Consider the following 16878-nt stretch of genomic DNA (forward strand, 5'->3'; position numbering starts at 1 on the left):
ATTTTTTACCAATTTGTATCCCCTTGATCCCCTTTTGTGGCCTTAGAACTCTAGCTAGAACTTTGAGTAGTATTTTGAGTAGATATGGGGGCAGTGAGCATCCTTATCTTGCCCCTGATTTTAGTGGGGTCGATTCAATATCTCTCCATTTAATTTGATGTTATCTGTTGGGTTTGTTGTATATTGGCCATATTATGTTTAGGTATGTGACTTGAATTCCTGATTTTTCCAACACTTTTAACAAGAAGGGGTGTTGTATTTTTTTTCAGAATTAGATGCTTTTTTAGCATCTAAGGAGATAAGCATATGAACTTATTATAAATGTATCAAAATTGGGAAATTCAGACAAATAAATTATATCATATTCTTATGCATTATACAAGTAAAGACTCAATTTTCTGTAGAATTTTTGTTATTGTGTAATATATCTTGAAACCAAGTATCCTATAGATATATGCATAATTAAACCCACAAAACCTCTTGTCAACAAATATTTATTTCGATTACATATTAAAATGCAAAGGAAGAAAGCAACATGTTGTCATTTATGCATCCAGGTATGATAGGATTACCTCAAGTAAATTACTTAAGTGCCACATTAAGTAATGATAAGTAAGATTTTGCCCCAAGGAGCCAGGTGGCTCCACCTCCCTCTGTGCACTGCCAGCAGGACAGAGTGATCTCCCAGAAATACCTTCACTTAGAAAATTGCACAAGAGAACTCCTAAACCTGAAAAACAACTTCAGTAAAGTGACTGGATATAAAATTAACTCAAAGAAATCAGTGGCCTTCCTCAACTCAAATGATGAAAACGACTGAGAAAGAAATTAGAGAAACAACTCTCTTCACAATAGTCACAAATAATATAAAATACCTTGGTGTGACTCTAACAAAACAAGTGAAAGATCTGTATGACAAGAACTTCAAGTCTATTTTGATCTAGTTTTATGCCCTTGTACAAAGCTCAAGTCTAAGTAGATCAAGGATCTCCACATAAAACCAGATACACTGAAAGTAATAGAAAAGAAATCGGGCAAGATCCTGGAGCACATGGACACAGGGGAAAAGATCTTTAATGGAACACCAATAGCTTATGCTCTAAGATCAAGAATTGACAAATGGGAACTCACAAAATTGCAAAGATTCTGTAAAGCAAAGGACACTGTCAATAAGACAAAATGGCAACCAAAGGATTGGGAAAAGATCTTTACCAATTCTAAATTCGAGGACTACTATCCAATATATACAAAGAATTCAAGAAGCTGGACTCCAGAGAAAAAAATAATCCCATTAAAAATGGGGTACAGAACTAAACAATGAATTCTGAACTGAGGAATACTGAATTGCTGAAAAGCACCTAAAGTCATGTTCAACATCCTTTGTCATCAGGAAATGCAAATCAAAACACCCTTGAGATTCCACCTCATACCAGTCAGAATGGCAAAGGTCAAAACCTCAGGTAACAGCAGATGCTGGAGCAGATGTTGAGAAAGAGGAACACCCCTCCATTGCTGGTAGGATTGAAAGCTACCTGGAAACCACTCTGGAAATCAGTGTGTCCGTTCCTCAGAAACTAGGATACAGTACTACCATAGATGCTCCAACATTTAATAAGGACACATGCTCCACTATGTTCATAGCAGCTTTATTTATAATAGCCAAAAGCTGGAAACAACCTAGATGTCCCTCAACAAAGGAATGGATACAGAAAACGTGGTACAATTACACAATGGAGTACTACTAAGCTATTAAAAACAATGAAATCATGAAATTTTTTATGCAAATGGATGGAACTAGAAAATATCATCCTGAGTGAGGTAACCCAATCACAAAAGAACAGACATGGTATGCACCCACTGATAAGCAGATATTAACCCAGATAAGTGTAGGTAGGCCACACCTGGGATGGTGGTCCTGGGTACCATTAGGAAACAGATTGAGCAAGCCATGAAGAGGAAGCCAGTAACCAGCATTACTCCACTGCCTCGCCTTCAGTTCCTGCTTCCAGGTTCCTGCCATGACAACTTTCAGCCCTGACTTTCCTGAGGATGGACTATAAACTGTGCGCTGAAATAAACCCTTTCCTCTCCCAGTTGCTTTTGATCATAGTGTTTCGCCAAGTCTCAGAGGCACTAAGACAACTGTGCCTACTTGTTCCCAGATCATTCAAGCTATGTTATAGCTCTAAGCTTCATCCATCACATGCAAGCCAATGAGTAACTAATGAAACCGTCTCCATGGCAGAGATCCCACTGCCCACAAGGATTTTCACTCACTTTTTCCAAAGTGAACTCAGTTCTTCAAACCTGCTTCTTCTGAATTTTCTGTGTCAGTAGATGGCATATCGATGCCACAGAACAGTGTCTTAGGGCTGGAAGATGGCTCAGTGGGGAAGAGCACTGACTGCTCTTCTGGAGATCTTGAGTTCAAATTCCAGCAAACAAATGGTGGCTCACAACTCTCGGGAATGAGATCTGATGCCCTCTTTGGGGCTGTCTGAAGACAGCTACAGTGTACTATCAAGTCATAAATACAGAAATCTTAAAAAAATAAACAAGCCCTGTGTCTTAGTTAAATTCTTTACACTCTGTGCCTCCTCATCTTTACTGTCAACATTTAATTATGACCACTTTTCCATTCCTCCTTTAAAACTCTTTTGATACTGTATCTTCACAGTCACTACTTGTTCTCAAAAATAAACTTTATTTTGCTGATAATTAATTTCCTACTTCTAGTAGTTTTCTCCCCTATAAAGGTATCATACTGGGTGGTCTTTCTAAATCTAAAAAATAGTTATCATTTCATCATCTGCATTGCTCTATCATTTACTGCTCTTAGAATAAACTAAAAATTCACCCATCTCTTTATGGTACATGCTAAGCTATTTGCAAGATAAAAGCACAATTCTGTCATTTGGGCTCTTATACTGCTGCCTTTAGTTTAAATGCATTTTCTAAACACTTTATGGGCTAACATTTTATTGTCGCCCAAATGCCCATACACATCTGAAGGGAGGAAGTGCTTATTTTGACTCATGGTTTGGCCCCAGGTATGTGGACAACATCTCAGCCTGGGAGTTCTATCAGAAAGCATCTTCTCCCCATTATGGTGGGAAGCAGAGAAGACAGAAAGATGCAGGAACAAGATAATGTCAGATACACATCATTCGTGGTCTTTTTACCCCAGTCAGGATCCACTAAAGTTTCTAGAAGTCTCCCAAAATCATGCCACCAACTGAGAACAGAAGGGCTCAGCCTGACTTTCTTTTGGGAGAAACTGCACATCCAAACTTTAACAGCTTCTTACTGCCAGCTTCTACCCAAACTTCAAATCTCAAATTAGATCATCACCTCCAGAGAAGTTATAGCTATACTTTCCAATCTGTGGTGTTCCTAGACAAGGCACCAGCCATATACAGCTTACAGTGCACCTGAAATGTGGTTCCTGTGAACGTAGATGTTAAACAAAAAGTACACACCTTATTGTAAAATGTTAGTATTAATTTAAATAAACACACTCATATGCAATAGCTTAGTAATAGTTTTATAATTACATGTGAAAGAACATTTCAACATATTAAGTTAAACTAAACATATTAATAGGAATTAATTTCAGCTTTTAAAAAAACCTTTCAGCCTCTCTGTAGAAAATTCAAAGTTACATGCAGACTGCCTTAGGGTCCCTGTGACCAACACCCAGGCTCAGCAGGAGGAGCTCCTGTAGTCAGTGTTCTGTACTTGTGACTGGACTATTTATCTGTGGAAATTATAAGACTGACAGACTGCAAGCAGCTTATGGACAAGGAGCTGGCTCTAACTACCTGGAAATTCCAGAAGTGGGAATGCTCAAATAAATAGTCAACAAATTATAAGAAATAAATGAACAAAATACTCAATCCTCACTATTTTTGGATTCTACATTTGTGGGTTGACAGAAAGACACAAAAGAAAACCTCCAAATAACAGTGCTTCCTGTATCATCTGTGCATGTGCTGAGATCTGAGCTGAGGTCAAACACAGCAGTGTTCTCTTTTATGGTTTCAGCTATCAAATTGCGCACACATGTTCTTTCCAGTCTATTTACTATGTTTTTCAGAGCTTTGCTTTCTTTTTTTTATTCGATATAATTTATTTACATTTCAAATGATTTCCCCTTTTCTAGCCCCACACTCCCCGAAAGTCCAGTAAGCCCCCTTCTCTTCCCCTGTCCTCCCACCCACCCCTTCCCACTTCCCCGGTCTGGTTTTGCCGAATACTGCTTCACTGAGTCTTTCCAGAACCAGGGGCCACTCCTCCTTTCTTCTTGTACCTCATTTGATGTGTGGATTATGTTTTGGGTATTCCAGTTTTTCTAGATTAATATCCACTTATTAGTGAGTGCATACCATGATTCACCTTTTGAGTCTGTGTTACCTCACTTAGTATGATGTTCTCTAGCTCCATCCATTTGCCTAAGAATTTCATGAATTCATTGTTTCTAATGACTGAATAGTACTCTATTGTGTAGATATACCACATTTTTTTGCATCCACTCTTCTGTTGAGGGATACCTGGGTTCTTTCCAGCATCTGGCAATTATAAATAGGGCTGCTATGAACATAGTAGAGCATGTATCCTTATTACATGGTGGGGAATCCTCTGGGTATATGCCCAGGAGTGGTATAGCAGGATCTTCTGGAAGTGAGGTGCCCAGTTTTCGGAGGAACCGCCAGACTGATTTCCAGAGTGGTTGTACCAATTTGCAACCCCACCAGCAGTGGAGAAGTGTTCCTCTTTCTTCACACCCTCTCCAACACCTGCTGTCTCCTGAATTTTTAATCTTAGCCATTCTGACTGGTGTAAGATGAAATCTCAGGGTTGTTTTGATTTGCATTTCCCTAATGACTAATGAAGTTGAGCATTTTTTAAGATGCTTCTCCGCCATCCGAAGTTCTTCAGGTGAGAATTCTTTGTTTAACTCTGTACCCCATTTTTTAATAGGGTTGTTCGGTTTTCTGGATTCTAACTTCTTGAGTTCTTTATATATATTGGATATTAGCCCTCTATCTGATGTAGGATTGGTGAAGATCTTTTCCCAATTTGTTGGTTGCCAATTTGTCCTCTTGATGGTGTCCTTTGCCTTACAGAAACTTTGTAATTTTATGAGGTCCCATTTGTCAATTCTTGCTCTTAGAGCATATGCTATTGGTGTTCTGATCAGAAACTTTCTCCCTGTACTGATGTCCTCAAGGGTCTTACCCAGTTTCTTTTCTATTAGCTATAGAGTGTCTGGCTTTATGTGGAGGTCCTTGATCCATTTGGATTTGAGCTTAGTACAAGGAGACAAGGATGGATCAATTTGCATTCTTCTGCATGCTGACCTCCAGTTGAACCAGCACCATTTGTTGAAAAGGCTATCTTCTTTCCATTGGATGTTTTCAGCCTCTTTGTCGAGGATCAAGTGGCCATAGGTGTGTGGGTTCATTTCTGGATCTTCAATCCTGTTCCATTGATCCTCCTGCCTGTCACTGTACCAATACCATGCAGTTTTTAACACTATTGCTCTGTAGTATTGCTTGAGGTCAGGGATACTGATTCCCCCAGATTTTCTTTTGTTGCTGAGAATAGTTTTAGCTATCCTGGGTTTTTTGTTGTTCCAGATGAATTTGATAATTGCTCTTTCTAACTCTGTGAAGAATTGAGTTGGGATTTTGATGGATATTGCATTGAATCTGTATATTGCTTTTGGCAAAATGGCCATTTTAACTATATTGATTCTACCGATCCATGAGCATGGGAGGTTTTCCCATGTTTTGAGGTCTTCTTCCATTTCCTTCTTCAGAGTTTTAAAGTTCTTGTCATACAGATCTTTCACATGTTTGGTAAGAGTCACCCCAAGATACTTTATACTGTTTGTGGCTATTGTGAAGGGGGTCATTTCCCTAATTTCTTTCTCAGCCTGCTTATCCTTTGAGTATAGGAAGGCCACTGATTTGCTTGAGTTGATTTTATAACCTGCCACTTAGCTGAAGTTGTTTATCAGCTGTAGGAGCTCTCTAGTGGAGTTTTTTGGGTCACTTAGGTAGACTATCATGTCGTCTGCAAATAATGATAGTTTGACTTCTTCCTTTCCAATTTGTATCCCTTTGACCTCCTTATGTTGTCGAATTGCCCAAGCTAGTACCTCAAGTACAATATTGAAAAGATAAGGAGAAAGGGGGCAGCCTTGTCTGGTCCCTGATTTCAGTGGGATTGCTTCAAGATTCTCTCCATTTAGTTTGATGCTGGCTACCGGTTTGCTGTATATTGCTTTTACTATGTTTAGGTATGGGCCTTGAATTCCTGTTCTCTCCAAGACTTTAACCATGAAAGGATGTTGAATTTTGTCAAATGCTTTTTCAGCATCCAATTAAATGACCATGTGGTTTTGTTCTTTGAGTTTGTTTATGTAGTGGATTGCATTGATGGATTTCCGTTTATTGAACCAACCCTGCATTCCTGGGATAAAGCCTACTTGATCATGGTGGATGATCGTTTTGATGTGTTCTTGGATTCGGTTGGCAAGAATTTTATTGAGTATTTTTGCATCGATGTTCATAAGGGAAATTGGTCTGAAGTTCTCTTTCTTTGTTGGATCTTTGTGTGGCTTTGGTATCAGCGTAATTGTGGCTTCGTAGAAGGAATTGGGTAGTGTTCCTTCTGTTTCTATTTTGTGGAATAGTTTCAAGAGTATTGGTGTTAACTCTTCTTTGAAGGTCTGATAGAATTCTGCACTGAAACCATCTGGTCCTGTGCTTTTTTTGGTTGGAAGACTTTCTATGACTCCTTCTATTTCTTTAGGCATTATGGGACTGTTTAGATGGTCTAGTTGGTCCTGATTTAATTTTGGTATTTGGTATCTGTCAAGGAAATTGTCCATTTCCTCCAGATTCTCCAGTTGTGTTGAGTACAGGCTCTTGTAGTAGGATCTGATGATTTTTTGGATTTCCTCAGTTTCCGTTGTTATATCTCCCTTTTCATTTCTAAGTTTGTTAATTTGGATACTTTCTCTGTGCCCTTTGGTCAGTCTGGCTAAGGGTTTATCTATCTTGTTGATTTTCTCAAAGAACCAGCTCCTGGTTTTGTTGATTTTTTGTATGGTTCTCTTCGTTTCTGCTTGATTGATTTTGGCCCTGAGTTTGATGATTTCCTGCCTTCTACTCCTCCTGGGTGAAATAGCTTCTTTTTGTTCCAGGGCTTTCAGGTGTGTCATTAAGCTGGTAATGTATGCTCTCTCCATGTTCTTTTTGGAGGCACTCAGGGCTATGAGTTTTCCTCTTAGCACTGCTTTCATTGTGTCCCATAGATTTGGGTATGTTGTGTTTTCATTTTCATTGTGCTCTAAAAAGTCTTTAATTTCTTTCTTTATTTCTTCCTTGACCAAGGTATCATTGAGTAGAATATTGTTTAGTTTCCACGTGTATGTGGGTTTTCTGTTGTTTTTGTTGCTATTGAAGACCACTTTTACTCCATAGTGATCTGATAGGAGGCATGGGATTAGTTCAATCTTCTTATATTTGTTGAGGTCTGTCTTGTGACCAATTATATGGTCGATTTTGGAGAAGGTACCATGAGGTGCTGAGAAAAAGGTATATTCTTTTGTTTTAGGATAGAATGTTCTCTATATATCTGTTAAATCTAATTGGTCCAAAGCTTCAATTAGTTTCATTGTGTCCCTGTTTAGTTTCTGTTTTCCTGATCGGTCCATTGAGGAAAGTGCAGTGTTGAAGTCACCCACAGTTATTGTGTTAGGTGCAATGTGTGCTTTGAGTTTTAATAAAGTTTCTTTTATGAAAGAGGGTGCCCTTGCATTTGGAGCATAGATGTTCAGGATTGAGAGTTCTTCTTGTTGTATTTTTCCTTTGACCAGCAAGAAGTGTCCCTCAGAGTCTCTTTTGATGACTTTGGGTTGAAAGTCAATTTTATCTGATATTAAAATGGCTACTCCAGCTTGTTTCCTGAGACCATTTGCTTGTAAAATTGTCTTCCAGCCTTTTACTCTAAGGTAGTGTTTGTCTTTGACCCTGAGGTGTGTTTCCTGTAAGCAGCAAAATGTAGGGTCCTGTTTACGTATGCAGTCAGTTAGTCTGTGTCTTTTTATTGGGGCATTAAGTCCATTGATGTTAAGAGATATTAAGGAATAGTGATTGTTACTTCCTATCATTTTTGACGTTATTTTTTAAATTTGATTGGTTAACTTCTTTTGGGTTTGATGAAAGGTTACTATCTTGCTTTTTCCAGGGTGTAGTTTCCCTCCTTGTATTGGTGTTTTCCTCCTATTATCCTTTGTAGGGCTGGGGTTGTGGATAGATATTGGGTAAACTTGGTTTTGTCATGAAATATCTTAGTTTCTCCATCTACGGTGATTGAGAGTTTTGCTGGATATAGTAGTTTTTGGTTGGCATTTGTGTTCTCTTAGAGTCTGCATGAGATCTGCCCAGGACCTTCTAGCCTTCATAGTCTCAGGTGAAAAGTCTGCTGTGATTCTGATAGGTCTTCCTTTATATGTTACTTGCCCTTTTTCTCTTACTGCCCTTAATATTCTTTCTTTGTTTAGAACATTTGGTGTTTTGATTATTATGTGACGGGAAGTATTTCTGTTCTGGTCCAGTCTGTTTGGAGTTCTGTAGGCTTCTTGTATATTCCTGGGCATCTCTCTCTTTAGGTTAGGGAAGTTTTCTTCCATAATTTTATTGAAGATATTTGCTGGCCCTTTAAGTTGTAAATCTTCACTCTCATCTATGCCTATAATCCTTAGGTTTGGTCTTCTCATTGTGTCCTGGATTTCCTGGATATTTTGGGTTACAAGCTTTTTGCATTTTGCATTTTCTTTAACTGTTGAGACCATGGTTTCTATGGAATCTTCAGCATCTGAGATTCTTTCTTCTGTCTCTTGTATTCTGTTGTTGATATTTGCATCTCTGTCCCCTGATTTCTTCCCAAGGCTTTCTATCTCCAAAGTTGTCTCCCTTTGAGTTTTCTTAGTTGTTTCTACTTCTGATTTTAGATCCTGGATGGTTTTGCTTAGCTCCTTCACTTGCTTGTTTGTGCTTTCCTGTAATTCTTTAAGAGATTTTTGTGTTTCCTCTTTCATGACCTCAGCCTGTTGACCAAAGTTCTCCTGTATTTCTTTAAGTGTTTTTTTGCGTTTCCTCATTGTTGGCTTTTGTATTCTCCTGGATTTCTTTCAATGATTTTTGTGTTTCCCTTGCAAGGGCTTCTAACTTTTGATCCATTTTCTCCTGAATTTCTTTAAGTATGTCCTTCATGTGTTCCTGTACCAGCATCATGACCAGTGATTTTAAATCCAAATCTTGTTTTACTGGTGCGATGGGGTATCCAGGACATGCTGGTAGAGGAGAATTGGGTTCAGATGTTGCCATATTGCCTTGATTTCTGTTAGTGACGTTCCTGCGTTTGCCTTTCGCCATCTAGTTCTCACTGGGGTTAGTTGGTCCTGTCAGTGCTGGACTCACCAGTGCAAGCTGCCCCTTCCCAGTTGGCCTCTGGTGCACAGCTTACCTCCTGCACTGCCTGTAGACAGGGTGCTGCTGCCCAGGCTGTTCAGATCCTGAAGCAGGCACCCAAAGGCTCCCGCTGGGGCCCGCTGGATTCACCGGAGCACACCAACTTCTCCCAGCTGGCTGCCCGGAAGCCCCTCTAGCCTCTTGCAGGACCTGGAGATGTGGTGCAGCAGCCCTGGCTGATCTGGATCCGGAAGCGGAGAGAGTTGAGCTGAGGGCTCCTGCCTGAGGCCTTGGCCCAGATTGTGTCTGTGGACCAGATGGAGCCTGTGTGCACCCCCAGGGAACGCCGAGGATGTATGCTGCCGGGAACTCCCCTGTGTTCTGATCACTCCGCTGGGCAGCCGATCCCCCAACCGGGCTGGCGCACACAAGGTTAGCCTGGCTGCCCAGGCCCTGAGTCCAGGCAAAAGCCTGGGAAGCCAAGGTCTGAGCAAAGTTCCCCTAGGGCTATGACTGTTAATTGGGTCTGCCAGGTGACCAGGATGGTGGGCGTGCGTGCTCACGCTCCCTGAAAGCTCTGGGAGAGTCTGCTGTGCTAAACAACCTCCTGGGCGGGTTGACACACAGATGGCCCACCAAGCCGCCCAGTTCTTGGGGTCAGTCCTGGGCCTTTTGGGGCCTAGACCCCCCACTTTGTTAGCTTCAATCTATGCCTGCTATGGCTCTGCCCGCTGGAGCTCTCTGTCGTCCTGCAGGCAAAATGGCAGCGCGCGTGCAGGCCAGGGCAAAAAACCTCCTGGCTGGGTTGGCACCCTGATGGCCTCCCGAACAGCCCAGGGCCTGGGTGCAGGCCAACGCCCGTCGGGCTCAGACCCCTGTGGTGTTGGCCTCGGATTATGTTTGTGTACCTCAGTCTGTCCGATCTCTCTGGAGTCCGGAAACCAAGATGGAGGTGATCCTCTCCTGACTGGCGGGAGGCCGAGATCTGAAGTGGCTTCCGTGCAGTGAAAGGCGCCGCAAAACCGCAGCTGCTTGCAGCCCGGCTGGTCAGCGAAGGTCAGTGGTCGTGGGCGCAGGGCCTAACTGGACCCTGTGTCACCTTGGTTCCACTGCTGATGGCCCTTCAGCTGGACCAGCCACTACTGCACTGCTGCCGCCGCCGCCGCTATCAGAGCTTTGTTTTCTGATTTGCACCTTATGCCATCTGTTGATTTCCCTGCTTGAAATGCCCCCCAAATACCATGCTGAAAAGTTTTCTGGTGTTCCTATGCACAAGGTTCTGTTGTGCCAAATAGAGAAGACAAATGTGTAGATAAAATACCTTCAGGCTTACATCATAGTGCTATCAGCCACACACCCAAAGTTAACAATCTATATGAAATAATGTGCCTCTTATAGAAATAAACATATCAATCACTTGTTCCCCATGGAAATGTGGCCACAGGGACCCACAAGGAACCTAATCCTGTAACTCTCCTAGAATCAAGGGCTCACAATTTGCTACTTCAGTGTTCTAGAGACCTCAGAAGAAGTCACTGTATTTGCCGAATAGTCATTTGGTTTAAAAACAAATCTTATGTGAATATGGTGATAGACAAAGAAGTGATTTTAACTTTAATTCTGACTGACTTTTACAAGTGATATGATTCAGGGGAACTTGCTTCACTGTCCTGGCCTTTTCCCATAATTCAAAATGAGGATTAAAAAAGTTTAACTGTTACTGGTTGGGAAGGTCTGGCTGGGTGTAAAGTGGGAGTGGAAACAGGGTTTATGACCAAGAGGCACAGTACGGGATGTGAAAATATTCTACTGTATCTTGATTACGGGGGTGACTGTATATCTGATTTTCTTTTTCAAAACTCTGAAACCTTATTCATATATATTCTAACATTAACCTTATTTTAAACAAAATCTTTAGTATATCAAGAGTGCACTACTCTGTAGCACTTGGGGTTTCCTGGGCAAGCTTCACCTGATGGGGCGGGACCTCAGGAAGCTTTTAGCCAATGGGAGGTCTGCAGGCGGGGCCTGCGGAGTGCCAGGGCCTATCCCGGAAGTGTGTCACAGGCAGGATGGGCGGCCCCATGGGGGCGGGCCAGGGCTGAAAGCTGGGTGTGGGAAGCTTGGCCGCCCCGCCCAGTCTCCTGGACCAGCAGAGGCCATGGGCTCTGCTGCAGCCGCAGGGATTGGAGATCACAACAGAGTGATGTGGTGTGGGCCGGAAGGTGAAGTCCTGTGGCTGGGCCTGGAGTAGAGGGGGGGGGCGGCAGGAAATGCAGGGGGTGATGCCAGGGTCCGGGCGAGGCGAGGAGCCGAGATGCACGGGAACTAGAGGACGGCAAGCTCGGGACCGCCTGGGCTCAGGCCCTTCTCCGCTGGGCGGAACCGGGATTCAGGGCGGCGCTGCTGTGGGCCCTAGGCAAGCTGAGGGCCAGGTGCCACCGGCCGGGTGCTCGGGTCCCAGTCTTCCCTGAACCTGCGGCGTGGCTGATGCCCTGGCAGCCGAGATGGGGTGGGGGGAGGCTCCGGGCCCCGCATTCCTGCACAGGAAGGTCATGGGCTCTTCTTGAGTAGGGTGGTGGAGACTGGACCTGCTGGCCAGGTGCTGGTGTCGCCTTCACTCTACTGCTAACTCTTCCATCCCACCTCCTTTGAAGGGCTGCCGGCCTGCATGCCCTTTATTAAAAAGCAAACAAACTTTTTGCCTAGTTCCCTCAGAATATCCACACATCTCCCCAGCCCACCATGGCAGAGGAAATTGATTTCACTACTGGAGATGCAGGGGCTTCCAGCACTTCTCCTATGCAGTGCTCAGCCCTGCACAAAAATAGCTTCCTGGTGCTTAAAGGGGGAACCAAGCAAAGTCATGGAGATGTCAACTTCCAAGACTGGGAAGCATGGTCATGCCAAGGTAGGTCCTTCCAAGTCATTCTTTGGCTTCACTGATAAGATCATTTGTGTTCCATTCTACATCATGAGGTTTCTATACTTAAAATAACTTCTTTTTCTAACCTCAGTCTCTTGAAAGATCAGGCATTGCTCTGAATAATGCTCTTCTTTAATTGGGCCCTTAGTATGTTTCACTAACTGGAAACAAAAATTTTATTGAATCCTGGTGATCTAAAACATTTTGTTTAGTTGAGGCAATCCAGTTCTTATAATTATAAGAGACTTGGTTTTCACTTTCTGGGGACTCTTGTTAATTGAAGTCCTGAGTTACTTAGTGTGTTGAGTTTTGATGCCACCAAACTGTTCGGGTTTTGGATACTTAACGAATCTCAATTCTGTGCCCCTGCAACTTTTTCAAAGAAAGTAAGATGACTTTGAAAGAGTTGAAAGGGGGCTGGAGAGATGGCTCAGCAGTTAAGAGCACTGACTGCTCTTTCTAAGGTCCTGAATTCAATTCCCAGCAACCAAGTAGTGGTTCACAACCATCCACAATGAGATCTGGCTCTCTCTTTTAGAGTGTCTGAAGACAGCTACAGTGTACTTATATATAATAAATAAGATTAACCATGTTTCCTGTTGTTCTTGCCTCTGTCAGATACGCCTTGTTAGAATTGACATTTTCACTGGCAGAAAACATGAAGATATCTGTCCCTCTACTCACGACATGGATGTTCCAAATATTAAGAGAAATGATTATCAAGTAAGTACTGATCTCGTTCACAGTGTTCCAGAAGTGTATAAATGCCCTCTTTAGTAATAGTTTTTCAAGACTTGAGAATAGTTTTATAGAGTATATTCCTTACCAGTTACTAGACTCCTCTTATCTTACAGATTAGAGAAATAGTGTTTTGTTTTGTTCTGCTTTTGTTAATATTCTGTGCCTTTTATTGTTGGGAAATAGAGGATCTTATATCTCAGACTGGCCTTGAACTCCCTATTCAAGGATAATCTTCAGTTTCTGACCCTCCTGCCTCTGCCTGTGAGTGCTGAGAATATAGGTTGCATCTTCATGGCTGGCTGTCCTGTACTGGAAGCCAAACCCAGGGCTTTGTGCATGCTTTAGGCAAGCAACCTACAGTTGTGCTGTTTCTCCAGCCTCTATTCCTGCATCTTAAAAATGCTGTATTGGACCAGTGAAATGGCTGGGTTAGGCACTGTCTGTGAAGCCTTAGTCTGGACAGAGGGGTTCTCTACTTGTGAGCTGGGAAACGCCTATACCTGCATACATACACTCACTAGATAAATAAATGTAAGTGAGGCAGGAGAATCAGAAAGACTTAGGAAGGTTGGAATCAGCTGCATTCACTCAATGACTTTCTTTTATTCTATCTGTCTTTTAATTCCTTAAGAAGTTTAAAGGAGATTGGTTCCCATTCTGGATCTCCATCATCCATGCTTACAGTTGGGAAAAGCTTCAAATTTTCCCGTTGTTCTCCAGTCTTCTGTACTGTTTGTAGAATATGGGACTGAGGGGGTGTCCTTTTCTTGTCCATCTTCTTAGGCCTAGGAGGTAGAAGAGGGAGCAAGTAAGGATTATGATATTTAGCTGTTTCTATTTTGTGGAATAGTTTGAAGTGCCACAGTCACCCCATCTGGGTATGGGGGTCCCTGTGATGAGGGTCCTTGATGTTCAGGTGGGTAAGGATTCAGCTGTGAGAAACAGAAACAAACACAGAGGCAGCTTGAATCTGAGGGTATTTTGCAGCTCTCAAGCAGGGGTTTTTATACATTAAAAATCAAATGTAGCAACCCTTAGAATCTGTATCCAGTGAAACAATCATTAACGCCAACAAAAGTCATTTGGTACAGTAAAATACAATCATCATCTGAGCATTACAGCTCTGAAAGTACATCAGTGTAGTGAATCAGAAACAGGACAGGTAACATCATTATTATTAATATAAATCATTAAAATATAACAATTCTAAAAGGATGTATTCAATAGGGCGGTCATCCAAGGCTAATGGCATATTCCCAAGAACAGGTTAATAAATCTGTATGTTCAGTGCTCTCAACCGCTGAGCTAACTTTCCTGCCCAATATGGTTAATTATTATTTAGCATCTAATGCCTGATTTTTTATAAATCTTCAACACATAAATTTAAACTATTTTAATTCTTTAAAATTAATGCTTTCTTTACTATATGACAAAACCCACCTCTAATGTCACACGTGTAGCCATATGAAATTTTATTATTGGGAAAGTTTTCATCTATCATAATAATTTTATAAATGATTTAAAAAGTAAAGCATTGGTTTACCTGGAGAGGTGTTAGTGACCCACAACTTAAGGCATGGTTTTGTAACCATTATTCTTGCTTAAGATCATGGTCTAGGCTCCCAGGAACCTGTAACTAAGGAATGAATGAAAGAGAACAGAACAGAAATATTGCCATGAGAACTAGGGTTCAGTATGTTTGCTCCAGGGGAGAGTTCTACAACTGGCTCCAGTAGACCTCTTTCTTTTGAAGTTGAATTCTCAGTCTGTGGAACTTGTCAAACAGATTCTCCTGGTGTTGGTGTGGCATTGAAGATTATTGGTATTAGGTCTTTGTTGAAGGTCTGATAGAACTCTGCATTAAACCCATCTGATTGATCCTGAGCCTTTTTTTTTTTTTTTTTTTTTTTTTTTTTTTTTTTTTGCTTGGGAGACTATGAATGACTGCTTCTATTTCTTTAGTGGGTTTGGGATGGTTTAGATAATTTATCTGATCCTGATTTAGCTTTGGTACATGGTATGATTCTTCATAATTATACATTTCATCTAGATTTTCCAGTTTTCTTGAGTATAGGTTTTGTAATAGGATCTGATGATTTTTTGAATTTCCTCAGTATCTGTTGTATGTCTCCCTTTTCATTTCTGATTTTGTTGATTTGGATATGGTCTCTGTGACCGCTGGTGAGTTTGTGCAAGGGTTTATCTATCTTGTTGGTTTTTGCAAATAACCAGCTCCTGGTTTGGTTGATTCTTTGTATATTTCTTTTTGTTTCCACTTGATTGATTTCAGCCATGCGTTTGATTATTTCCTGCCTTCTACTGCTCTTGGGTATATTTGCTTCTTTTTGTTCTAGAACCTTCAGATGTGCTGTCATGCTGCTATTGTATGCTCTTTGCAGTTTCTTTTTGGAGGCATTCAGAGTTATGGGTTTTCCTATTAGCACTGTTTTCATTGTGTCCCATAAATTTGGGTATATTGTGCCTTCATTTTCATTAAATTCTAAAATGTCTTTAATTTCTTTCTTTCTTTCTTTCTTTCTTTCTTTCTTTCTTTCTTTCTTTCTTTCTTTCTTCCTTCCTTCCTTCCTTCCTTCCTTCCTTCCTTCCTTCCTTCCTTCCTTCCTTCCTTCCTTCCTTCCTTCCTTCCTTCCTTCCTTCCTTGACCAAGTTATCATTGAGTAGAATGTTGTTCAGTTTCCATGTATATGTGGGCTTCCTCTTGTTTTTGTTGTTATTGAAGACAAGCCTTAGTCCCTGGAGATCTGATAGGGTACATGCATGGGATTATTTCAATCTTCTTATATCTGTTGAGGTCTGTTTTGTGTCCAAGGCGAGTATATGGTTACTTTTGGAGAAGGTACCATGAGGTGCTGGGAAGAAGGTATATTCTTTTGTTTTAGGACAAAATGTTCTATAGATATCTGTAAAATCCATTTGGTTCCTAAATTCTGTTAGTTTCACTCTGTCTCTGTTTAGTTTCTGTTTCCATGATCTGTCCATTGATGAAAGTAGGCTCTTGAAGGCTCTCACTATTATAATGTGAGGTGCAATGTGCACTTTAGTAAAATTTCTGTTATGAATGTGGGTATTCTTACATTTGGAGCGTAGATGTTTAGAATTGAGAGTTCATCTTGGTAGATTTTTTCCTTTGATGAGTATGAAGTACCCTTGCTTACATTTTTTGATTACTTTAGGTTGAAAGTCTATTTTGGAACATTTGCTTGGAAAATTGTTTTCTAGCCTTTTATTCTGAGGTAGTATCTGTCTTTGTGTCTGAAGTGGGATTCCTGTATGCAGCAAAATGTTGGGTCCTGTTTACATATCCAGTCTGTTAGTCTATGTCTTTTGATTGGAGAATTGAGTCAATTGATATTAAGAGATATTAAGGAAAAGTGATTGTTGCTTCCTGTTATTTTTTGTTATTAGAGGTGGAGTTTTGTTTATGTGGCTTTCTTCCTTTTGGTTTGTTTAAAGAAGATTATTTTCTTTCTTTTTCTAGGGTGCAATTCCCTCCTTTTTGAGGTTTCCATTCATTATCTTTGAAGGACTGGTTTTGTGGAAAAGTACTGTGTAAATTTGTTTTTGTCATAGAATACCTTAGTTTCTCCATCTATGGTAAAGTTTTTCTGGGTATAGCAGCCTGGGTTGGCATTTGTGTTCCCTTAGGGTTTGTATGACATCTTTTCAGGTTCTTCTGGCTTTCATAGTCTCTGTCAAGAAGTCTGG

The 16878-nt window shown here is 41.1% G+C and overlaps 1 protein-coding gene across 1 annotated transcript in view; it reads left to right on the forward strand.

Moving 5' to 3' along the window:
* LOC127697107 (uncharacterized) overlaps nucleotides 1-16878 on the forward strand; it is a 154823-nt gene that overhangs the window by 114549 nt on the left and 23396 nt on the right. Inside the window, exons 7-8 of the mRNA XM_052199947.1 lie at nucleotides 12195-12396; nucleotides 13030-13134. Coding sequence (XP_052055907.1) covers nucleotides 12195-12396; nucleotides 13030-13043 — 216 coding nt within the window. The 3' untranslated portion in view covers nucleotides 13044-13134. The remainder of the gene's footprint in view (nucleotides 1-12194; nucleotides 12397-13029; nucleotides 13135-16878) is intronic.

This window comes from Apodemus sylvaticus, chromosome 12 (assembly GCF_947179515.1).
Source record: "Apodemus sylvaticus chromosome 12, mApoSyl1.1, whole genome shotgun sequence".
NCBI classification, from domain to species: Eukaryota; Metazoa; Chordata; class Mammalia; order Rodentia; family Muridae; genus Apodemus; species Apodemus sylvaticus.